At 51.4% G+C, this 26,310-nt stretch overlaps 1 protein-coding gene across 3 annotated transcripts; it reads left to right on the forward strand.

Annotated features, from left to right (window-relative positions):
- The first annotated feature begins 4,590 nt into the window (after positions 1-4,590).
- On the forward strand, positions 4,591-25,945 carry LOC116946214 (TBC1 domain family member 24-like). Of its 3 annotated transcripts, none has more exons than XM_032961208.2 (10): positions 4,591-5,076; positions 15,618-16,019; positions 16,579-16,817; positions 17,945-18,152; positions 18,284-18,635; positions 19,088-19,246; positions 19,926-19,989; positions 21,109-21,207; positions 21,627-22,464; positions 22,743-25,945. In XM_032961208.2, the coding sequence occupies exons 1-10, from the start codon at positions 5,055-5,057 to the stop codon at positions 22,901-22,903; spliced, it is 2,544 nt and encodes an 847-aa protein (XP_032817099.2). In that variant the 5' UTR covers positions 4,591-5,054; the 3' UTR covers positions 22,904-25,945. The 3 variants fall into 3 exon arrangements, with proteins under 3 accessions (XP_032817099.2, XP_075926008.1, XP_032817100.2); XM_076069893.1 differs by lacking the exon at positions 4,591-5,076 and adding an exon at positions 5,085-6,885; XM_032961209.2 differs by lacking the exon at positions 4,591-5,076 and adding an exon at positions 10,940-12,015.
- The last annotated feature ends 365 nt before the right edge of the window (positions 25,946-26,310 follow it).

Raw genomic sequence — 26,310 nt, forward strand, 5'->3', positions numbered from 1 at the left:
GCGCGGGGTGGGGGAGGGACGTCTCACTCGGGTTGTCGCTGATTGGTCGGGGCGTTGATCACGGGGTGTGTTGTTTTCGGTGGACGGGGGGGGGGTGTGCTCATACAGACTGGGGAATGTAACGCGTAGTGGCACGTGACTTTTCGTGACACCCCTCCCTCCCCGTCTCGCCCCTCGGGTCTCCTAGCAACAAGGTCACGTGATTCGAGTCACATTTGTTTTTGTTACGGATTATAAGAGGGCCCATGCATAAAGTTGTGCTGCACTCGCACCGGATTATAAGACGCAGGGCCCATGAATGAACTTGTGCTGCACTCGCACCGGATTATAAGACGCAGGGCCCATGAATAAAGTTTTACTGCACACGCACCGGATTATAAGACGCAGGACCCGTGAATAAAGCTGTACTGCACACGCACCGGACTATAAATACGCACCAAACTGAGTAAAACGTGTTAGAATATGACCATATCGACGAACCCCACATTTTTTAAAAATTAAAATACAGGTGGGGGGAAGTGCGTCTTATAATCTGGAAAAAATGTCATTAGTGTAGAAGTATACAATAAACATTCATGATAGTGACTTCGGTAGCGGGTAATCCATACTTCAGACTTCTAAAGTTTGTATTCTTGCCGTCTGGAACGCTCTTTCCATATTAAGAAGCCACTGGAGCTTATGCACTTTTCAATCTAGATCCAAAACTCGTTTCTTTAGAACTGCTTTTGTGTGTGTGTAATGTTGTTGTCCTACGATAAGCGCGGTTGGCTACGTACGGGGCGAAATAAGTTCAACGTACATATATTTCATATCTAGGTTAGGCTACTGGAGCGTCAGATCTCTGAAAAGCTAAGCAGGCGCTGAGCCTGGACAATGCTTGAATGGGCAACCTTCGTGCACTGAGCTACGTATACACGAGTTGGCAGCGGAGAGCAGCTGTTGCTCCATTGTTGCACTGTGCATCTATGCTCCCACGTCTGTGTTGCCCGCCTTCAACAAAAACTGCACAGACCAGCGTGGTGAGGTATGGTCAAAGAGCCCCCACGTGGATGTCTTATTAATTCAGCGTCTTAATTCAGCAGAGCAAAGAGATTTCATGCATACAAATGACCCACGGTACACGAGACAAGCCTGTATTGTGCAGGCGCGTAGCAACGTGGAGAGGTTGTACTGGCAAGTTAGACGGCTAATTAGAACGGTCAAGAAAAGGCAAATATGTTCACGAGGCACATTCTCAATAGGTTCAAGTTCAGGTATATTTTCTTTGACCATGTGAAAACTCACGAGATCAGTCCCATTTAGAAAATGGTAAAAGCTAAGCGAACAAGAAATGAGAGCAAAAGCTAAAACATCTGTGCCACGTATGGAATTGAAAATATTGCAAACATTAAATTTTGGGAGGGTTAAGAATGTTGGGAAGGAGGGTGCGGCGTCATACTGAAATGGGGATGTCTCAATAAGGTTTGGAAGGAGTTTGAGCCAAAGAACTGCCATCGGGCAAGAACTTAAGGGAAAATACCCCTGGTGGGGTGATGTCAGATAGCCAAGAGAGCCCTTTAAAGATATCGATTGAAGGGAGCAAAGAATGTGGCAAGCAGTCCATTTGCATGAATTCGGCGGGTGGAGGGGGGCAGAGTGACCTTCGATAGCCACACGCGCATGTCATTTTGTAACCGCTCATGAGTGTTGGAGGTGTAATTACTGAACGAGTCAATGAATCGATCGGTAATTGCTGTTAAGCTCATGCCACGTGAATTGCTATGCGGTGTGAGTATGGATGCTTTTTTCCGATTTTGTGTATGTTGTACGTGCTGGCGTTGGTTCACGTGATCCTTCTAACATCCAGTGGCCGCGACATTCACGGAAATGTAAATAAAAGTAAATATACGTACATCTAACTGCAACACTGAATCGTGACAATTCACTGAATCGCTACACCCTTAATGAGCCAAGTTATGACAACGCATTCCTATAGCAGGGCATCACCATATGTCAGGACACTAGTAAAAAAAACACATTGACACAATTAGTGACCCAGTTAAGACCCGAATAAGAACACCATATGTACAAGAATTAAAATAGCCAGGTGAGAGGCGACCGAGATCACATACTGCTTTGCAAGGGTAACCATGGGGTCAGGTCCATTAAACAACCAGACGTTCTACAGACAACAAAACTCAACATATTCGTCAATAACACTGCCTAAAAGGGAACTATATATATAGCACACGAATGTACTACAAAGAAAGGCCATTGCCCAAAATGTCACCTATTAAATACGTTCCCTTTTGAGGTCACAGTGTCATTGACGAATGTGTTAGGGTTTTCGTTGTTTGTGCCTGTGAGCCATTGCCAACGTCAGAAGCATCGCCAAATAATTTGTTTACATTGGACTGCTCTAAATGAAAAAAGTAAAAAATTCCACCTGACATGTTCCATACAACTGACTGCGGCATTGAAAAAACCGTGTAATTTGAGAAAAAAAATCAACTCTATCTTAACACGTATATAAACCCAATCAACAACAACACATTAGCACAGATGATACAAAAATAAACTAGCCGTATCTCGACAAAAAAATATTCAACGATTTGTGAAAAACAAAAGCCACATACGTTACGGATGCACGATAAGCAGTCACTTGAATTTATCAGTGTCACTCGGTGGGTGTCCCACTGATCCGGTCCTGTCCAAACGCAGCTGGTTGACACTCGGTAACCCCGACTTTTTTTCTTATAGAAATCAGTGACACCCGCATTTGCTTTAGCAGCTTACTAAGTGGCCGTGCAACTGAGCTCACGTCGCCTCTGTTAAGTCAGTCAGCTTAGCGAGATACATTCGAAGTATGGGCAACGATTGGATAAATGCACCGCATTATCTGTTGTGCTGACCTATTATGGTCTAAGATTGTAATTTCTGGTAGGGACCATCACGTAATCCATTATATGCCACATTCTTGTTTTCACCTTAATCTAGGCCACCAGGTTTCACGAACATTTTTATTTTTTTGTATATTACATGAAAACAGTGGACGTGACACAATTTACATTTGTGTCGCATTCGACACCTGAGTAAACCTCACAAACTAATCAATGAAACCTCCAGCGATTGGATAATCGTTGACTGTATTTTATTATTAGTGACAATACCGTCCTATCTTGTGATGTTTTTCTCCACAACTATTTTCATGTTGTCCAATTAGTCGAATACTATTATGGAACCGATGTACATAGGGCGCCCTGCCACATCCTGACGATCTGGATGCCATTACCAGGGGCATCGACGGTATCGGAGGCACGCCGGACTCATCAGAGCAGGCGGTGGGGGAGGCGAGGAAGGGATTTTCTTTGGGGGAGGTTGGGGAGTTGGCCATGTCATTGCCGTTCTGGACTCAGATATTTAAGACGGCTCAGCATTAAATGAGTACCTGCAGATGGGGTTGTGTAAACTTCAGCACCGAGGGGACAAAAGCGGCCTGGCGTGGTATTTGCCACGCACCTCTGCGTCCCATGCAGGCCTTAATAGGTGAACGCTCACAGTAATTCCCCCAAGTCTGTTGAGGCTACTTAGATGATCATTGTCTTTGTTTTGTGTTAAAGTGTGGACCGCCAAATGTATTTGAACGGCCTATATGGTCATCGTTCAGGCAAACGTTCCTCCACACATCCGTATCGCAATATTTGTTTACACTGGAGTAAACCTATGAGCTATAAAGCTCCTTTGTCGCACTGTTCCGATGCACCGCATGTTTTTCTCTCTCACACACACGTTTACTAAACATTTTTTTTTAAAAAAACACCGTGTAAAAATTGTCAATGTTACCGTACAGAACGCTACGCATGTCTAGCTCACTTGGTGTCAAGTCAACCCGTGCGAGCCAGATTTGAGTTGGGGCGCCACAAACTCACCCCGACGAGTCGAAGGTGGTTTTATGTTTAATAGACGTTCACGCGAATGTGCGGATCTCGGGAAGAGGACATGTGGGTCACGAGGGAGATTCCACGACGTCTTTCCGACTGTTTTTGCGTTCAATCATGATCTGAAGCTTTCGTGACTGCAGGAATCCATACTCTTTGGTTCTTTCGTTAAAAGTCACGGAGGTATTTATTTATTTATTGCTGTGGTTGTCCCACCTGATGACGATTGCTTGTGGTTGCGATCGAAACGTCGTGATCTATTATTTTTCTACCTACGTGACTTTACCGAAAGAACCAAAGAGTATGTTTTTGCGTTCTCCGATAATTATTTATGTAAATCGATTACCCCGTAAGATTGATCGGTTCGATGACTCAAACAATCGAGACCACGTGAAAATAATTAAAGGAGGGGGGGCGGTGCGAGGGGGTGGATAATTGTAAAGCGTTTTGTTAAAATTACACTGCTGCTGACAACAACACATGTCGATGGTAGTGATGATTGATGGAGGCTGATGATGTAATTGTTAATATTGAACGATGCCGATGATTTGATGGAGATTGATGATGATGGCTGGATGATGAACATGGATGACGACATTGATGACCGTTCAAAAAGTGTGATCGTTGAACGATGGTGGCTTGAAGATGATTGAATGATGATGACCTCATGTTGAAGATAGATGATGATGATGATAATAACGATGACAGGAGAAAAGGTACGGAACGCTGTCTGCTCACGACGTGCCGCGAGTGAACACCCCACAAGCTGTGGCAGCTATGATGAGGAGCGTGTTTTTTTGAGCAGACTCTGTTTGCGGCTGACAGCACGTCCACTGGAGGCGCGTTCCGGTTGGCTGATGCTGCTGCTCTTGATCCGATTTGATTGGTCTCGGTGATGGTTAGTGATGGGTACAGCTGAGGTTTGGCCGGCCCGCTTGCGGGGCTGGGGAGAAGGAGGGGAGTTTCGCCGAGGACATATAAGACCCACCGTAACTTCGCGTGGGGTCTCAGGATAATCACGACGCCACGTGAAGAAGGCACTCCAACCCCACCCTCCCCTCCTGCAAGGCTCCCGCAGCGTCGAGGAAGAGAAAGGAGTCGGCTGGACTTGGGAGAGAGCAGGGCGCGTGAGACGAAATGGCATCAAGCAGCATGGACGGTGAGTCGTCTATGCTTTCACCGAGTCGGTCACGAGTAATTACCAGCACTGGATACGATTTTCACGAAGGCATCGTTCATTGTTCTACTGGGTAGTTTTTTTTTTGGGGGGGGGGGGGGGGTTGGTGAAGAAATGCGGCGAATTCTGATATTGTATCTGCGCAATGCTATATGTTGCGCGGGCCGTGTCGGTTTTTCCACACGTCAGATTTTAACGTGAATTTAGTGAAACTATCTACCGTACGAAGTACACAATCTTCACGGACTCGTAGTTGAGTGATATATAATTTACACTCCGTATCCGTGACCGTGTGACACGACTGAACCTGACGTTTGAGCTACAGAGAGTTTACGCAAAATCATTTACAATTCCAGAGTGGGCGCGCAACAAATGGATTTCTGACCCGTCTGTGGAGCCCTCTGAGCGCGCTTCCCTCGAGTGTTATGCGCGGTGGGATTTCTCCAGGTTCCCCGATTTTCACCCTCCACGCCAATAAAAAAAAGAATATCCCCTGCACCAGATCCCCAATGGTGACGAAGCTTCATAGTAAATCAATGGCGATATGGGATCACGATCACGAGGATTACCGTGACAGACGGACAGAGCTAACGACGTGGATGCTTTCAACCGTAGTCTAGAAAGTAACAATGCTGATGATCATCATCATCATTTACAGCCCTTTGTCAATGCACTGTTGGATGGACAACGCCTCCTCTCACTGCGTATTGATCACGAAATGATTAGTTTGGCGAAGTCGTCGAAAATATATGAACCTGATTATCGGAACTTGTGACAAAACACGTTCACTCACCTCCCCCCCCCACCCCACCCCCGCAGGTTGTACCGGTTGTTTGAATTGCTAAAGAGCCAACGCAATATGAGACGGTTCAATTAATGCGCGAACGCGTCAAACTTTGCTCATGTAAACCTGCTGCCGTGGGCTCGCGACCCAGCGCTCTTCAATTCTACCTCCTGTCGCGGCACCACAGTTCATCGATTTGGGGGTCTCGTGTGGTGGGATAAAGTGCAGTGTGCCCCCAAGAAGTCTGTCCAGCGTGGAAGAGGAGGCCAAATTCACCCTCCAGAGGCAGAGGAGCTCTGCCTTGAGCTCCCGCACTGGGAGGGAAGGCCCCTCCGTCAGCAGTGGCATGAGTGACTAACTGTAGGGTTGCACCTTTCCCGGCGCAAACAAGTACACGTTCTGATGGGATTTACGCAATGCACCGGGCAAACTGCCACGCCACGTATCGCACTATGAGCGGATCATATAATAATGACAACAACACCTGTACGCCGTTAATCCACTGCTGGATGAAGGCCTCCCCAAGGGATGGGAATTGTTTGACCATACTTCACACCCACGCTGGTCAGTGTGAGTTGGTGAAGCCTGGGGGTGGGGGGCAAGGAGAATGTTTACGACCAGTTCCGATATCCTACGCCAATGGTATCAATCGCGAGCGGGACTCGAACTCAGGTTGCCAGGTTCGTAACAATGCAATGCGCTAACCACTGCGCCACCGCTGCACCCCATTTAAGCAGCGTGCCACCATCGCAGCTTGTTCATTAGTCAAACAGAAAATCCATGAATCATTAAACATTCTCTTCTTATGAACCTTTGATCGAAATAGCAGTGTGGCCCAGTGCTGGGAGCGCACGGCTCAGCCCATCATCTCTCTGGGTTCGGTAAAGTGCATACCATGTTTGCGAGACATCGACAGCAGGCCTCTGTAGCTGTTGTTGCTGTATAGCGAGTGAACCTTGTCGTCGTGGGAATGTGGAATTGCCACCGCTGCAGGAACGCCAACGAAGGTGAGCGACGCGACGTCGTTCGTTTGAGGGGTGAGACACTCTCCGTGTGTTTTTACTCTCGATTCTCCACGGCACAAGCCTCGCTGCTCTACCTGCTTGGCAATGAAATTATTGTGCTGTGTTTATTGTCTACACGGGTGTGCGTATAATAAATACGGGTGTGTACGCACACAGGTGTGTGTACACATACTGCCATCAATGTGTGGCTTGCAGTGTAATGCCATTATCGCGTTGGACAGGTGTGCGTACACTTACACACCTGAACTTGTGTAGCCACTTTGCCGATCCACTGCTGGATTAAGGCCTCCCCCACACCGTGCGGGTGGCGGGGGCTGTTTGACCATGCTTCACACCACGTGTGTCAATGCGGGTTGGTGAAACCGCGGAGCATAGACGTGGGAGCATGGAAGTGCATTACAACGGTGGGTCTCGCCGCACTGCCATCTGCTGCTTGAAACGTATACCGACGTGTTTTACGCATGGTGGGTGGGTCGCCCATCCAAGGACTATCCAGGCTCAACTCGGCTTAGCTTCCGAGATCATTGCATTGACAAAAAAAGATTGTTTAAAAATATATATTTTTATTTTTGATGATAGAATATAGTATTGCCATCAGTAAGACATAAGTATACGAAATTTGCAGTCGATACCACATTGGGAAGTGGGTTACAATTGAGTTACAAGATTTGAGGATACGACAACAACAACAACAGACAGAGTGCGTTAAATAAAAACGTGTAATAATAAAAAAGGGGGCTGTATGCGTGTACGCACAGGGTGGAAGCGCAGTCGACATCAAAACTCAGTTCGTTGTGAGCACATGGAGGCGTTGAAGACGTCACAACGGCTCTCTGATTCACGAATAATGGCGATTTGACAAGCTGCCTTCCTGGCTGGCGTGACGAGTCGCTGTTATTATGCACGCTCACCGAGGTCGAGTCGAGGTTTATAAGCTGAGAGTTGAGGCAGCGGAGGATCCAAGAGGGGGAGCGGTGAGAGGACATCGACGCCCCCCCCCCCCCCCTGGAATTATTAGCTTAGAGTTAGATTTAGAGTTTCAATGTAAATTCGCCACGAGCAAAATTGATACACTGCGTTGGCTGTAGTGCATTAGCACAAATAACAAAAGCCCGACAGCATCGTTTTTAAACAACACAGCCCTCAAGGAAGAACATTTATTTTTAGACGAAGTTTCCGGGAATTGCCCTCCTCTCTGCTTAAAAAAAGGGTCATTGTCCAAAATTTGGCCTCAGGGGAAACATTTCACAGGCGATGCTTCTATCTGCCATGAATAAGAATAATTGCCCAAAATGTCGTCCATCTTGTAAATATTTGTTCGGGCAGTGTTATTGGAAAGTTTTATTGACAAATGCGTTGCGCCAGGGTCACACACACACACGCGGTGAAATCAGCTCGTGCGGGGGCGAGACAGTACGTTGACTCCCCAGGACTGTGATGGTAGATAGATCATGGCTGATGAAGATGCTGATGAAAAATGATAAGAATAAGAGGCTTGTGTCTTGCATAGAACCGTGGCCATAACTCCCGAGTAATCATCGAGTCGTCGAGTTTGGGAAATGGAATGGTTTTGTGTGCTTGCGTGAATTGTTATTCGTCCGCTGGGCATGGCGGTTTTGAGTTATGCGTGACCTCCAATAGTTCTATAACACGGCTTATCGCAGCGTAAATCTCAAAAACGCTGCCAGTTGTACGAGGTAACTAAGGTAAAGTTGCAACCCTGAAATTGCTTGCTCACGCCACTTCTGTTGGAAGGGCCTCCTCTAATGCGGATACTTTTGGCCTCCCCTTCAATTTTGGTCCAGCCGTCTTGGAAGAGGTTGGAGTACCCACGCTTTACTCCACCACACGCGATCTGACCGATCAATTAACTGTGCTGTACCCATTTAAATCAATGGTGATGGTCAAAGATGGGGTGGGGGTATTTAATAAATGCCGCGTCGGGAGATCGAATCGAACCGGCCACCTCTGGATTACAAGTCCAGCGTGCTAACCATTACACCGCTGATGCGTCCGGTGTGTAAAGTACAACGTTCGTGATTCTAAGTTCAGTGATACGAGGCCGCTGCTGAAACATAAAAACAATCTGAAATTGGTGCGTGGTGGGATTAAAAGTCGTCAGGTGGTGGTGATGACGGTGGTGATGTTGGGCTAGTTATATGGAGGCGTGGGATTTTTGTTCTCTGCCGTCGCAGCCGTCGCAGCCACCGCTGTAGAAGCGTGAAGTACGGTTGAGTAAACCCCCAGCGGGGTGGGGAGGCCCTCACTCAGCAGTAGATTTTGTCAAACCCCAAGTCAAGAAATGAGCAGGCGTTGGGGGGGGGGGTCAGAGGGGCACGGACCTGCCATGGCGTAGAACACTAAAGAGGAGCGACTTAAAGCAACAACAACATTAATGGACCCATTGGCAACTTAATGACCAATGGGTTGGGCCGGGTGGTCACAGAACCGGTTAAATAATAAATAACTCCCCCACCCCCCCGCGCCGCCAGCCCCAATATCCCGTTGCGCTCCGCTTGTTATTGCAAAAAAACCCCAAACAACCCACAAGAGTCGCTATGTTCATGATTTACCGAAAATGTAGTGAAACATTTACAGAGGGAAAAAAAGTATTTGATCCCCTGCTGATTTTGTACGTTTGCCCACTGACAAAGAAATGATCAGTCTATAATTTTAATGGTAGGTTTATTTGAACAGTGAGAGACAGAATAACAACAAAAAAATCCAGAAAAACGCATGTCAAAAATGTTATAACTTGATTTGCATTTTAATGAGGGAAATAAGTATTTGACCCCCTCTCAAACAGAAAGATTTCTGGCTCCCAGGTGTTTTTTATACAGGTAACGAGCTGAGATTAGGAGCACACTCTTAAAGGGAGTGCTCCTAATCTCAGCTTGTTACCTGTATAAAAGACACCTGTCCACAGAAGCAATCAATCAATCAGATTCCAAACTCTCCACCATGGCCAAGACCAAAGAGCTCTCCAAGGATGTCAGGGACAAGATTGTAGACCTACACAAGGCTGGAATGGGCTACAAGACCATTGCCAAGCAGCTTGGTAATAAGGTGACAACAGTTGGTGCGATTATTCGCAAATGGAAGAAACACAAAAGAACTGTTAATCTCCCTCGGCCTGGGGCTCCATGCAAGATCTCACCACGTCGAGTTGCAATGATCATGAGAACGGTGAGGAATCAGCCCAGAACTACACGGGAGGATCTTGTCAATGATCTCCAGGCAGCCGGGACCATAGTTACCAAGAAAACAATTGGTAACACACTACACCGTGAAGGACTGAAATCCTGCAGCGCCCGCAAGGTCCCACTGCTCAAGAAAGTGTTGTGGTCAGATGAGACCAAAATGGAGCTCTTTGGCATCAACTCAACTCGCCGTGTTTGGAGGAGGAATGCTGCCTATGACCCAAAGAACACCATCCCCACCGTCAAACATGGAGGTGGAAACATTATGCTTTGGGGGTGTTTTTCTGCTAAGGGGACAGGACAACTTTATCGCATCAAAGGGACGATGGACGGGGCCATGTACCGTCAAATCTTGGGTGAGAACCTCCTTCCCTCAGCCAGGGCATTGAAAATGGGTCGTGGATAGGTATTCCAGCATGACAATGACCCAAAACACACGGCCAAGGCAACAAAGGAGTGGCTCAAGAAGAAGCACATTAAGGTCCTGGAGTGGCCTAGCCAGTCTCCAGACCTTAATCCTATAGAAAATCTGTGGAGGGAGCTGAAGCTTCGAGTTGCCAAATGTCAGCCGCGAAACCTTAATGACTTGGAGAAGATCTGCAAAGAGGAGTGGGACAAAATCCCTCCTGAGATGTGTGCAAACCTGGTGGCCAACTACAAGAAACGTCTGACCTCTGTGATTGCCAACAAGGGTTTTGCCACCAAATACTAAGTAATGTTTTGCAGAGAGGTCAAATACTTATTTCCCTCATTAAAATGCAAATCAATTTATAACATTTTTGACATGCGTTTTTCGGGATTTTGTTGTTGTTTTTCTGGATTTTGTTGTTGTTTTTCTGTCTCTCACTGTTCAAATAAACCTACCATTAAAATTATAGACTGATCATTTCTTTGTCAGTGTGCACACGTACAAAATCAGCAGGGGATCAAATACTTTTTTCCCTCACTGTACCAAGCGTAATGGCAGGGCGAGCTGGGGAGGGCTGTGATAGACGTCTCGGGTTATTTTTTGTTGTTTAATCGTTTTAGATTTATGACCCGGACTGTTCGAGCACTCGGCGGGACCGCTGGAGGGAGGGAGGTGGGGAACCATGGCACTGTTTCACAATCTAGTCCGCGTTGTCGACATTGACCTCATCCGATGTCGTCATCATCGTCGTCGCCGCTGTCGGCATTGCCGGTCAGATGGTTTAAGGCCGAGGGGACCTTGGGGAGACCTCCAGCACCCGTTCCAATATTGGCCACCGGTGTTTAACCGTAACCAGGAATCGAACTCGGGTGAGCGGCTGTGGGCAGACCGCCTCACCTTGATCACACGGACCGCTTTAGTGTGATCACCGGGGTGCTTTAAGTGCAGGCCATTACGAACCCCCTGAAGAAAATTGGTTCTTGGCAAGGACGCATCGCTGCTGGGAGGGATGCTGGCCGGCGCACGCATGGATTGACAGGCAGCCCGGCCACAGCGTGGGGCTCACCGGCACGGTGCAGTTGCACCGCCTGCACCCTCGATGGCAACGTCACAGCAGTCTACCCCCACTCCACACTCTCCCCCTCATCCCTGCCGAAACTCTCCTCTCCCCACGCTGCTTCCTCGCTCTCTCCGCTCCACACCTTCTTCCAACCCACGCATCTCTCTCTCTCCCACCCACACAACGCCTGCTTCACCCCTGCCAACGCCTCCCTCTTCCCCCTCTCCCATCCCTCTCCCGCACCCTTGCATCTCTCTCTCTCCCTCCCGCACCCATCTCATTCCATCTCGCGTGAGTGCGCGTGTGTGAACGCGCTCACCCCCGCCCCCTCTCCTACATTTTTCCTTTCGCTCTTACGGAGGAGGCGACAGGCACCCTCGGCCCCTCTCTCTCTCTCTCCTCCTCCGCAACGACACGGAGAGTTTCCCCGTCTCTCTCGCCAGGTGAGTTGATGGTGGTGGTGGTGGTGGTTCCTCCTGCAACTCGCAAGTCTCGACGCACACGCGCGCGCGCGCACGCAAACGTCGCCGATCTGATATCCGCCACGTGGAACAAGTTGCACGTCCGAGACTACCAGAGCGAGGTGGTATCATCATCCTGGATTTTGCTGGAGAGTGTGCGGTAATTATTCAAATTGGGTCTGCCGGCCCGGACAGCCCCGTCTGAAATGAAAGGTCGAGGCCAATTGTGATTCATGAGTATTGTTCATTATTATTTGGTGATGCATCGCAGAGTCTCGCGGCAGGGGGCGATGATTGCTTCTTAATGAACTCCAGTCGAGTTGTGCGTGTGTTGGAGGGGGGGGGGGTGTCGGATGTTATTGATGGTGGTTGCGTTAGGGGGTGCTCTCTGATTCTCGCGGGGGCCGCTGATGTGCTCGGTAGGGTGTGGGGTGGTGTGGTATAGATCTCGAGTCGACTCTTACGATCTCGCTTCACAAATCGTGCTGAGTGAGTGGTCTTCGTGACCTCGTCCCATCTTGCGAGGCTCACAAGCCCCCCCCCCCCGCTCACCGACAACGTCGACCCCAGCGCGTCTCGAAGCCTTTGGGTCAAATATTTACAGCTGCGTGTCGAACGGGTTTGTGAGAAGCCGGTAGAGACATGCGTGACTTTGTCGTGTATACATTACATACGTGCGCGCGCGTGTGTGTGTTGTGTACGTAAACAAGTGTGAGCACAGCACCACACACAGATGCCCTTGGCCCACCACCGTCGTGTCGGTCATAGGAGTTATCTGACCATACTTCACCACGCTGATCACTGCGGCATGGGTGGTGGTCAGATATTACTCACCACTGATGTCTTCCGTGGCGGGGAATTGAAACACCGTGTTCACCGCTTGCCAACTTAATCTATACTATATTCCTATATTTACCATTCTTATCTAATGTTAATTAAAGTCCGTTTTTTTTTGCTGTCACTGGTACCAGAGGAAATGAGTAAATTAATCATATATTCTATCAGTCATTGCAAATAACCCTGTCAGTCTTTTAATTAACTTGTTATTCCTCGTCTGCGTTTACTGAAGCAGTATTTGCATATAATTTGTTAAATTATTTTACAATGACCGCATGTGTGTTTTTATTTTGCCTATGACATGGGTGTCGGAAGCTCAACGGTGTTGAACCTGGATGATAGTGCTCGGAGGCGAGGCCACAAGACATAACAGGTGTTATAGGCTGCGAGCACTACGTTTGTGTGCAGCAGTTTTCCAGCATGGAAAATAATAACACGTCTTTCCCTTTCTGGCAATACAGGAAAACACCAAATATAAACTTTTTGCAAGGAATCAACTCAGCATTGACCACACGTACTTGTGGCGAACATGCAAACAAACATGCTCGGATAATATATGCAGTGTTTGAACACCTTAACACCTCTTGTATTGCCAGAAAGGGTTAAACCTATTATTTTTCATGCTTTTATACCGGGAAAAAAGGTTCTATGATATAGAGCAGTTTTCCAGTTCAGCAAAAGCACCCTTGTACTGTACTTCTGTGTTGCAACGTCTACACTGCCCGAATGCATGCCACACTAACGCAGGGAGGCCATCACCCAGCAGTGAATTGACACGGGCATGCACATTTTTGGGGTGCGTCTTACTTTCCGAAGCATCCCATTGATCTGGAAAAAAAAAATTATTGCGGTACCGGAATCTCGTTGACTATAAACAATCACGATTGAACAACTGATAATTATTCACGGGTAGTACACAACTAAAACTGGTTTCATTTACGAATTGTTCAAATTCCAACTTCCACGTTCAAGGACGCGATTATTAATCAGATGCAGTTGTACTTCTAGTTACACAATAACTCGACAGTGCCAGAACAGACAGCCCCGGACCAGCTCTGGGACTCGACATTCGCACGTTGGTTTTTGGCGCAAGCACTGCAGTCACGGTTTGGTTTCGGTCCAAGTGTGTCCACTGCGATTCTCAGAGTCGGCAACAAATTCACCCCCGAGCGGATTGCATGGATAAGGAACAAGTACCCATTATTCCGGTATAGCGGGTGGCGCGCAATTTGAGGGGTTTAAGTTAAAATCCTGTTGTTGGGGGTTGACTCGGCCTCGTCATGTGTCCACCAGGGTTAGTTCAGAGGAGCACAACTGTTCGTAGAAGTCAATAAATGGTGCTTGTCTTATGGTGTGACTCGCCCCAGTCATACGAATGTGGGATTTCCACCACTGGCTCAGAGCTGTTTAAACAAGAGATGAGTGCCAGTCACCTCAATACACTGCTCATTTGAAAAGGGAATAACTTTGACTAATTCTTAGTGTGAAATACGTATTAGAGGGAATGGCTAAACATTCCAATGCAGGCCACTCTTGAAAAAGTGTTAAGACTCCTGGGTGAATCGTTGACATTATTGTTACATAAATGTGTGTATGCATGTACTGTGTGTTTGCAGTGGGGAGCGGTAGTGTAGCGGTTAGCGCGCTGCGCTACAAACTGGGCGAACCGAGTTCGATTCCTGCTCACGGCCAACACCAGTGAAGATTATCTGAACCGGTCCTAGGCCTTCCTTAGGTCAACTCATCCTCAAATGAGTACCTGGTGCGGTGTGTTAACATCGCCACTGGGGAGACAAAGGCGGCCGGGTGTGGTGCTGGCCACCCACCCCCTCGTGTACCATGCCGACCTTCATAGGTGCTCACTAACAGAACTTGCCCCAACAGTCTGTTAAAGGCTATAGGGGGATCTTTGTTTTGTGTATGTGCATATACTGAAATTGTTTATAAATGTGCTTGTGTATATTTTTAAGAGTCTACATGTAGAGGGTGGGTGGAGGGGAGTAATGTGAGACGAGATGGTAATGGTATTGGAGAAGCTATAAACATTTTTATTTTACCATGTAAGGCCCAGAGCTATATAGCTATTTTTCAGAAACGACCTGACCAAACATGATGTGGCTTATGTAGAAACATATAGTAGCCAAATACTCTAAACCCATGTTTCTAAATGTGGAGGAAAATCCACGCGAACAACGGGGTGAACTTGCAAACTCCAAATATACAGGCGTATATTGACATGAGAGGTGAGAGGTAGGAGAGTGCACGGAGGGAATGGAGAGAGGTGAGAGGTAGGAGAGTGCACGGAGGGATGCGGAGTGAGAGGTAGGAGAGTGCACGGAGGGAATGGAGAGAGGTGAGAGGTAGGAGAGTGCACGGAGGGAATGGAGAGAGGTGAGAGGTAGGTGAGTGCACGGAGGGAATGGAGAGAGGTGAGAGGTAGGAGAGTGCACGGAGGGATGCGGAGTGAGAGGTGAGAGGTAGGAGAGTGCACGGAGGGATGCGGAGTGAGAGGTAGGAGAGTGCACGGAGGGAATGGAGAGAGGTGAGAGGTAGGAGAGTGCACGGAGGGAATGGAGAGAGGTGAGAGGTAGGAGAGTGCACGGAGGGAATGGAGAGAGGTGAGAGGTAGCAGAGTGCACGGAGGGATGCGGAGTGAGAGGAGACTCCACCACGCATGATCCCGACGACGACGATGAGCGCAATCTCTCCACACGCTTGCACGCCCCCACCCCTCCCTCGGCTCGCAGTGCAAGACACGGTAGTGCCCCTGCTGGTGGTGTCGGAGCCCGGCATGTCCCGGCACGCGGACGACGACCCCTCCACGTGGGGCGTCGAGGAGGCCACCGAGTGGACGCCGAGCTCCCTGGTCGACTGGGACGCCGTCCTGTCGGAGGAGCCGCCTCCGGATCCGGACGACGACGCCGGTGCCGCCGGCGCCGTCTCCGCCGCCGCCGGGTTGATCGGCGCGCTGCCCTGGGACCCCACCGAGCTGAAGCGGCTGGCCCGGCGCGGCGCGTGGGCCGGCCGGCACGGGGCGCGGGCGCGTGTCTACGCGGCCGTGCTGGACAGGCTGCCGTGCCGGCCAGGGCTCCCGGACGAGGACTCGTACCGCGGGATGCTGGATGAGGCGGTCGGCGGTCTAGATGCAGGTGGGTGTGGTGCGGTGGCTCCGTGCGTGTAGCGCCCTGTGTGTGTGTGTGACCCCTGTGTGTGTGTGTGACCCCTGTGTGTGTGTGTGTGACCCCTGTGTGTGTGTGTGACCCCTGTGTGTGTGTGTGACCCCTGTGTGTGTGTGTGTGACCCCTGTGTGTGTGTGTGACCCCTGTGTGTGTGTGTGTGACCCCTGTGTGTGTGTGTGAGACCCATGTGAATGTGACCCCCGTGCGTGTGGCCCCAACCTTCTGATTGCGAGCTATACCGCTGAACCCTCCGGCCAGTTGGCTCCCCTCCCCCCTGCCTCCGATGGTGCATCTCTGCCCGCACCTCCGATTAGCGCGGTTGGCTACGTACGGCCGGGAAAGAAGGTCAACACACGTACATGCATGCACCCACTTTATTTCAAGGACACGCACGCTACTACTGTGCACATTCCCTTTGCCGCGAGTGAAATCGCGACCCCCATCCCGTTTACGCGTTCTCTCTCTGGCGCGCGTCGTCGCTTCCCCCCCCCCGCACTGCCCCCCTCACCTCCGCCACCCCCCACCACAGAAAAGCTGCCGGTGTTCGCGCAGGGCATGCCGTGCCCCGTGTACCACCTCAACGCGAGCGGGCAGGCGGCGCTGTGCCGCGTGCTGGCCGCCACGGGCAGGCTCTTCCCGGCGCTCACGCACTGCCCCGCGCTGCCCGCCGTCGCCGCCCTGCTGCTGCACTACGCACGCGATGAAGCGCGCTGCTTCGCCGGGGTGGCGCGCCTCCTCTCCTGCTGCTCGGGGTCGGCGCGGTGCAACGTGAGCGACGCGCGCCGCTCGCGGTCGGTAGCCGGCGGTGACGCTGCCACCGCAGACGCAAACAGTAAAACCGCGGTTAAACCAGTGACGTCGTGTGCGGTCGGTACAGGCCCTGGCGCAGGAAATTAAGAGGGGGGGGGAGGGGCCCTGGGGCCCTCCCGCCTCCCTGTCCCAATTTCCCTCCCAGTGTCATCATTTTCAACCTTACTTTCTTTAACCTTTTGCGTGCACGTACGTTGAACTTCTTTCGCGCCGTACGCAGCCGACCGTGCTAATGGGAGGTTGAGAAACCAAGACTTCAAAGAGAACGGGATAGTCTAATTTGGCTTTGGCCCGGGTCACCAAAGTGACGAAAGAAAAGGCCGACGCCTCGTGTTCACCAAGCGTCTTCCTCTTGCCGTCGGAATTGCGCTCCGTTGCCCAACCCAGCAGCTCGAAGTGCTTGGTCTGCTTCCCTGCTCGTTTCGGCTCTTCGTTTGTTACATTCAAAGTCTAAATGTCAACTGCTGTCTCGTGACGCTCGTGTCTGCGTTTGCCGGTGGTGGCCGCAAGGCTTCACGCCGATGTCCCTCTTCGTGTATCGGTGTTTTCTGGATTTGAATGAAACCGATATTAACTGAAATGAAGTGAAGGGGAAAGTGGTGAAGTTTCACGCGATGTCAATGATTTAAAACGAGGGCCGTAATTGTCCCTGCTGACTCTTGATGCCAAACCCCTAAACCCTAACCAACAACACTAAAAAATATTCCTAACCAAAAAAACCAAACCCCTCGCCCTAAGCCATCACTCTGTACCCTAAATCACTAACCTGACATAAAAAAAGTCAATAAGCGGATTCCCCTTCATATTTCTTAAACTGAAAGCGAACGAAGCGGGACTTGGAAAGGAGCGCTGATGTGCAACCCAAGGAAGGTCCTGGACAAAACCTGGCCTATGACTTGATAAGCGGAAGGAAATGTGGGGACAACCATCATGAGCACAAGAGACCGGATTCCCTCTCCCCATTTGCACGGACGGTGGTCACCCCCCCCCCCCCCACCCCCCTGCTAAGAACGACTGCGGGCTACACCGCCCTCTCATCACCTCCGATCGTCTCCCTCTCCCCTCCGCCACCACCCCCCCTTCAGAAGCACTTCCTGGACCAGACGCACGTGGCGAGCGCCGCATCGGCGCTCACGTTTGGCGACCTGGCGCGCCGGCACGCCCCCGGCGCGCACGCCCTGTTGTCGGCTCGTGGGAGCCCCTACGCCGACTGGCTGCACTGGCTGCTGGGCGACCTGCCCTTCCCCTACGCCGTGCGCCTGCTCGACAGCTACCTGCTCGAGGGAGACAAGGGTACAGTACCGGAGGAGTGGGGGGGGGGAGCACGTTGCGGCTTGGGGCCAGCACCGCAAAAAAACCTCCGTCGCGGGAGATTGCTCTTCGCTCGACTCGACCTTCAACTTCCGCTCTCGCTCTCTCCCCAGTGCTGTATCGCGCCTCTCTGGGCCTCCTCAAAGAGTACAAGTCGTGGCGAGCATCCGCCGCGGCCGCGACCGCCGTTTCCGACCTCCCGGCGTGGTACGGAAGCGACGGCGGCGGCGGCGGCAGCGGCGGCAGCGGACCCGGGCCGGATCCGGCCGGCGAGGACGCGCCGGAGGCGCGGGCCGCGGTGCACGCGTTTGCGCGCGGCCTCGCGGCCCACGGCTGCCCCCCCGAGCGCCTCATGGAGCGCGCCTTCAACATCCGCCTCTTCTCGCGCCGCGAGATGCGGCTCCTGCACGACGCCAACGAGCGGGCGCTGCGCGAGAGAGGGGTGCAGCGCATCAGCACCGGCCGGTGAGAGCCGGGCACCCATCCAGTGCTGCCACCCCCCCCCCCCATTCCGTTCCCCCTCCCCCCCCCTCCCCTTCCCCTACGGACACATTAATGTGGGGGGGCATTCAGGGCTGCAGCCTGGGGGCATGGGATTTTGAGGACGCGTATCACGCCCTCAAAATCAAATTCTCGCTTGGTTGACCGGAGCCATCGATCATCGGTGGTTGTTTCGCCCGATTCAATCAGGATCATCCCAGAACAGCGATTAGCCAATGGGTAACGTCCAGTGGCCAATTCAAATGGCTAACCCGATCACTATTTGCTTCTGGTAATGAAATGAAACGCCTAAAATTAATTCGGTAATTTGTGTTCTACAGCACATCACGTTATTTTACTCATTTCTAATTTAAATGCGTGCCTGCCCACCTCTGCTGGCGTGCGCGTCTCCGCGTGCGCTGCGCCTCCGCTCACAGCGATGAGCTGCCCGGCACCGTGGACGTGTCGAGCTTCTGCTCTGCCGTGGTGACGGCGGCTGAGATGCGCTCCGTGTGGTCGTGGATCCCCGAGCGCCACGCCCTCTACTCCCCGCGCCTCCTCTTCAGCACGCTTGAGCACGGCTGCTCGCTCACGCGGTGAGGCTACACGAGCACGGAGACAAGCGATCTCCACCCACCTCCAACCCACCCACCCACCGCATTGCCTTGAACAGACTGTTGAGGCAAGTGCCAAACAGCGAACTCTGAGCTCCCAACATCATCACCAAGAACATCGCCAACATCACCCCCAAAATAATCAACATCATTATCAACATCACCATCATCAACACCTACGTGACTTTACCCAATAGAACCAAAGAGTATGACCAACATCACCATCATCAACATCACCATCACGATCGTTGCAAGTCATTCATTATCCTTGAATCACTGACACTTAGAAAAACAGGACAATAATTTGTTACAATGCCGCATCATTCGTCATCACCAAATCATCATCACTCACACCCAGGCACAATTAATTTCAATGTCACGATCATAATCAATAACAATACTAATACTCATCGCCATTGCCTTCGACTAACCATCACCACTCGCACAGAGGCATAATTCACCGTTGTTAGCTCTGGCTGCGAGCGAAATTCGGGTTGCTGGGTTCGCAGTGTGCTCACTGCTGCACCACCGCTCCCCACAATGATAACAACGATGTTGCATCCAGGTACCGTAATTCAGACCAGACCTTTTTGGATTTTAAAATGCAATTATTGCACCCTTACTCGTGGTCGCGTGTTTTCTGTTTTCATCCGGGATGCAGGTTTTACGCCAACTGCAAAGAGCACGAGCCTACGATTTTGCTCATTAAGACGATGGACAATGAGGTGGGCATCGTTTATGTCGTTTAGAATCAGAAATATTTGTTCATACTGCAGGGGGAATCCGATGAGCTATAAAGCTCTTTTTCACAGATGTCCAGTTGGGGCATGGGGTCAGAACGTTACAATAATCAGTATAAAAACACGATCGGAGTGCAAAAAATGAAACAATTTTTTTTTATTTTACCAGATAAAGGCACACTGAGCTATTAGCTTCTTTTTCAGAGGCGACCTGACCACAAATGATAGCTCAAGGAAGTTGCTTATACTCTAAAACGCACGTTTATAAATGTGGAGGAAAAAACTGGAGGACATTGATGACAAAAATCCGCGTGATCACGGGGCGAACATGCAAACTCCAAATATACAGGTGTCAATGTCAGGGTCGACGCCCACGATATCCTGCATACCAGGCAAAAAGATAACATGCCCCAAATGTCCCAGCTGACCCAGTGCCCTGAATACATTTTTCGTAGTTCAGGATTTTGTCCCGGTTTAGAAATGTTTTGATCTCATATTTGACGTACGATACGCTCACCTTTAGCATAGCCGCACCCACGTTGACGTTGCTGTAAGGGGTCCTAACAGCGGTTGAAGCGGCCGAGCGCACCACAGTTTAGAAACACAAGTGTTGTTTATAGTTCAAAAGTATTCCCTCTCTAGTGCCCAATCAGTGCGGTCAAGATGGTTGCAGTGATGCATTGATGTCGTTCGCAAGTCACTTCTCAGATGCAGGCCTCGCGTTGCCGTGAGCCATATAAAATGACGTTGCGAGCTGTGCGAGGTTCTCCTGCTGCTGTTTACAGCGACTTATATAATTCGCACATTGATGATGGAAAAAAATAAAAATCTCCATGGAGCTTATTCAAATGAAAATAGTGATCTTAAATTTTTCAATGAATTAGCAATACCTGGCCTGTGGGCCATAGTTGACCTCCACTTGTAACAGGAAGACCGGCACAATTAGCGACCGCACCAATACACCGATACTCATACAGGTACAAACTCTACTCTTAGCATCTCTCGTGTCTGCCCCACCATCTTTATTTCCTCCTGCCACCCTGAACACCCTCCTCGCCCACACCCCCCCCCTCCCCCGGTTCCCCCCCCGGCCCCCCCTTTCAGGTGCTGGGAGCGTTTTTGAGCTCCGCCTGGTCGGAGCGGAACCGCGCGACAATGAAGGCCGGCTCGTTCTTTGGAACTGGGGAGTGTTTCGTCTTCACCGTGAGTTCGTCGCCCATCGTCGTCGCCCGTCCGCTGCTGGCGGGCGGCCGTGTTAATTAATTCATCAGCGATGGCATGGGTTATTGTTATTATTTCTCCTTTTTTTCTCTTCTTTTTCCAACACATTTGTTTGGCGCAGGCCCAAGGCCCAAAAAGGTAAAGCGGCCGCCGGCTAACAAATGTTGTAAGTTGTAAGAGATGAGAGTTGATACCTTTGCCTGAATGGAGAGAGAGGTTGCAAGTGCTTGGGAAAGGAGAACATTGAATGCGCATTTGAAATAAAATAAGTAGAATGCATTGTTTTATTATTCATACTACAAATGAATTATCTGTGAAAAGAGCCATATAGCTCATCGGATTCCTCCAGTAAAAGATGAAGATTCTAACTCTGACGTGTGTTTTTCCTCTTGCGTGCAAAGGTCCGTCCGGAGATACGGCGTCACCAGTGGGTCGTCATCCGCTCTCCGCAGGGCGGACTCGACTCTCCGCTCGCCTCTCCGATGCCGTCCCCTTACCCGTCCCCCCAGCCCTCTCCCTACCCGACGCCCCCCTCCACCCCTCCCTCCTCGCCCGTTCCTCCGCGCCGGCGCCTCTCCGACATGATGGAGGGCAACGCCTGCGGCGGCACCGGCGGCGCCGTCGTCGCTTCCTCCTCCTCCTCCTCCTCCTCCCACGACCGCTCGCTGCACCAGCGCGTCTCGCAGGCCTTCGCCAACTGCAGGCCGCGCTCCGGCTCCACCCGGGAGGTGGCGTCCCAGCCGGGAGACGGCTCCCCCAAGTCGTCCCGCCGCTCCGTCGGCGACGCCCTGCGCCTCTCGCTGTCCGCGCTCGTCGGCTCGCCCGGCCGCTCGCCCGCCGTCTCGCCCAACTTGCCCCGGCGCGGCCTCGGCGGCAACGGCGGCGGCGCCGGCGGCGGCGACGGCGCCGTGGCCTCTCAAGCCGCGTTCGCCAGCGCAGTCTCCTCCTCGCTGCTCTTCCCTCCGGCCGCCGCCTCGAGGCCACGGTCGTTGTCCACCCCGATCCCGCTGTGCGCCCACGTCCCCTCTCGCCACCATCACGGCGGGAAGATCCGATTCAACCCGACGCCGTCGCCGCCCGCTCTGCTCTGCGTGCCGTCGCACTCCTCCTTCGCCCAGGAGATGCAAGCACGCGGGCTGGGCCCCAGCGCCGCGCCGCTGCAGGCCTCGCAGTCCTTCCAGATGCCGGCCAAGGCGGCCTCCATGTTCATGGCCGGCACGCCGGACTCCATCGTGATTGGTGAGCGCAGGTTGCGGACGATGTGCGTCGTGGGAATACGTGCGCGTGTCCCCCGTGCACTCGCGCGTGTGCACGTGCGAGCATGGGGAGCGGTCGCTTAGTGGTTAGCGCACTAAGATTCCCACAAAGGTGGCTGGGCACGGTACTACGCCCCTCCTACTGAACATAAGTCCATTGCAGTTCGGGTGACAGGTAGAGTTTTGAGTCGTGTTTTTTAATGTACGCTCCTACGCATGTGTGTGCGCTTGTGTGCGCGTGTGTATGTGCGTCCCCACCAGGCGGGGGAGGGGGGTTCGCCCTGTGCCTGGACGCGGAGCTGCTGCATGGGCGCAGCGAGGCGTGCGACACGTTCGCCAACCCGCCGCTCAGCTCCACGCAGGACTTCACCGTGCAGGTGCTCGAGGTATGGGCGCTGCGGCAGGAGGACGACCAACCCTGAGCCTACCGCCGCCGCCGCCACCGGAGACGGAGAGACGGAACCCTTCCCCCTCGCACACCCACCCACCCACCCCACCACAGTCTGCATGGGCGACTCTCGAGTCAAACGAATCTGGGCGGGGGGGGGGGGTGGGACGGCAATATCGGAGACGGGGAGCAACCACGTTGCGATTAGACCATGAAGATCGCGTGTCAACTGTGCAGCTGCCGTGGAATCTGGCAGAGGGAGTGACGCGGTGGCGAGGTGTTTGGTGGCACCGGTGGCATTCCCTTGAACATTACTTCTACCACAGCCTAGCGCAGAAAAGTGCCTTTGAATTGTGGGGGACACACGAAGCGGAACGGGGGGGGGGGGTTGTGGGGGGAGGAGAGTACATGGTGCAAGCGGGATGCTGGCAGGGGTAATGTTTTCACTAAAAAATAGCAGGGGGGAACACGGGAGGGGGGGGGGGGATCTGGCAGAAGGAGGAAGCAATGAGGAGGCGTGGTGGCCACCAGATGACACTGGGCCGTGGTCATCCCCTCAACTTGAACGCGAGCGTCTCCCCAGCCACCCTGATGAGCGGCGCACCTGGGGTGTGGTGGGCACAGATGGCCACCCCCGTCGCACTGCACTCTTGAGCTCATGGGCACGTGGGGACTCGGTCGACATTCCATACCCAGATCCACAGCTCGCGCGGCGACACAACCTGAGGCTTCGTCTGCCCGGGTGCAAAAGAAGTTCAACATACATACGCAAGTGCGAGCACTGTCGCACGCAACGTCACGGCAATCGAGAGGAGAGCCCCTGGCGTTGGTCAACCACAGCTGTGAGCGCTTGTCCAAGTTTGTCACACATTCACCTCCAGCACGCGTGGATTCCGATGGAACGTTCCTCGACGAAGAGAGAGAGGGGTGCGCGAATCCAGAGTTGAGATTGCAAACGCAATGTGCGCGGCTCCTGTCGGATGTCGAGTGTCGCTGGATGCATTCAACGTGCTGATCGTATCCAGCGAGAGCAGCGTGAACTTTGCATTATAACCTACTAGCTTTACTACCCAGCTTCGCCCGGGACTTGAATTCACCACGCCCGGCCGCCTTTGTCTCCCCAGTGGCGATGTTCACACACCAGTTACTCATTTGAGGCTGAGTCGACCTAGGGGAGGCCCAGGACCGGTTCAAATAATCGTCACAGGTGGTGGCCGTGAGCAGGAATCGAACTCGGGTCGCCGGGTTCGTAGCGCAGCGCGCTAACTGCTACACTACAATGCTTTACGCTTCCACGTGCGTGGGTCATGTGACATTTGACGTCACAGCTCACTTGCCATGCAAAAAAATTATGCATTATTGAGCTCCCCCCCCCCCCAAAAAAAAGTGTACTTTTAAAATTTTTTGCATGGTGTACAGTCTGGAAAGTACCCACATAGCAAATTTCAAGTTTGTTGCATGTCGGGAAGTACACTAAACATTTTGAACTGACACACATATTCACAACTTTGCCTTTTTTATATATGGAGATGTGGAGGCTCTGTAGTGTTCAGTGGAGGACAATGCAGTGAAATCCATTGTTGTACTGTGCCAACATCTGTGATCTCCACCGTCACGAACCTGTGTCGATCAGAGTGGCGAAGTCCGGTCAAATGATCCCCAACTACTCGCCCGGCGCAGGGAGGCCATCGTCCAGCAGTGGATTGTGAAAGTGCATTCCACTCGGCCCTCTGGCTGTGGCACACCAGTTGTCTATGTTTATCAGCATCCTGGCTTTGAAGCACAGCGGATGTCTGGACAGATGCTTTTGATTGGGCGCAAAAGGTCACCAATGTGTTGGTGGCTGTTAACCCTTTCCTGTCCCGTTCACCGCTGAATCTAAGTTAAATTTTATTTAGAGAAGCGTAGCGCCGTTGTTTTTAAAGACATTGTGTAAGGGGGACACGACCGCACTCTCCGATAGCTGTCGCCAAACTGTGCCACACCCCCTGCCGCATGGTCTTGTGGGAGCCTCGATACCGATAAAGTTATTTTATTTTAAGTTTTTCCTTCCGGTTTTGTTTTGATGATGTACACGTACGTCATCGGAACGGGAAACGTTTAACAATAGTCGGTGTGTATGCACCTCTGCTTCATTAGCGTGACAGCAATTGTAAGGGCCAATTAAACAGCTGTAACTACAGCCGTCCGTATACAGCTACTGATCTCTGGGATTGGCGAGTGGCACCAAGGGGGTGGGGGGGGGTGCGGTCCGTCAATTGAACAGACAGAGTGCATGCGCACTCTGGCTGTTCAGCTCCAAGATCGTATTTAAAAAAAATATAAACATTGCAACCGAGATGAAAAATCACTGCTGGGGTAAAACCACTAAGCAACATTGCCTCCTCCTGGCAGACTGTGTACCCTTACGTGAAACTGCGGTGGCTTCACGATATCCTCGTGCTATAATACAACGGCCTGGACACTGAATTGATCAACTGGGCGGTAGCACAGTGGTACCCACACGTGCCCCGCAGCCAGAAGGAACTGGGTGCAATTCCCAACTTGGGTGCCTTTCTGTGTTGATTTTGTATGTTCTCTCCCTGTTCTGCATGGGTTTCCACCGGGTTTCGTTTCACTCCGTAGATAAAACCATACAATGTAGCTGGTATTGGCCAAAACATCCCATTGCGAAAAAAAATTACCTGCAAATTACTCAATTGGGATTACACACTACTGTGAAAACTTGGTAGGACCCTTCTGAAAAATTGTCTCGACTCTGCGAGGATTTCCTGCAGGATAAACACGCAATACACAAACACCACCATTAGTGCTGTGCTTTGTCATTTGACGCGGACAATTAGGTCCAACTGATTTCATTTGGGCCCGTACGGTTGCTTATTTTGGGGAACGTTAAAGTGTCATGGCATCGGTTGTATCAACGCATATCAGTTTTATATTTTATTTTTTATATCGAGTGCCTTAATTAAACACCAAGCACCCTGGACCTTAACTGAGAGGGCGAGCAGACGGATGTAAACTTTAAATTGCACGCCATGTTCCATTTCATGAGCACAATAAAGTATTTTGAAGTGGCTATTGTCTTGAGAGTATACGCGTATACCACCGTTAATCCCGTGTGCGCCGTGCGAGTGGATGCACAGGATGCGGTTAAGAATTCTTGAACGGTCAACCGATCGATTTGCGAGAGCTTGCGTCTCATAATAGGGGAGCACCTTCACAGAGCTGTGGGCCAATGCAATCGCCCGTGAACCCAGAGCAGAGACCACCACCTGACCGTTACCAGCTGGGGAGGTGGCGTCATGAACTTGCTTCGTTCCCTGCGTGGCCCGAGAACGGCGAATTGCACCACCTTTTGTGATAACCATTTGATAACCATTTATGAACCGATTGATAACCATTTATGAACCATTTGATAACCATTTATGAACCATTTGATAA

The sequence above is a fragment of the Petromyzon marinus genome, chromosome 26 (assembly GCF_048934315.1).
Source record: "Petromyzon marinus isolate PM22_M1 ecotype Great Lakes invasive population chromosome 26, UKy_Petmar_22M1.pri1.0, whole genome shotgun sequence".
NCBI lineage: Eukaryota > Metazoa > Chordata > Hyperoartia > Petromyzontiformes > Petromyzontidae > Petromyzon > Petromyzon marinus.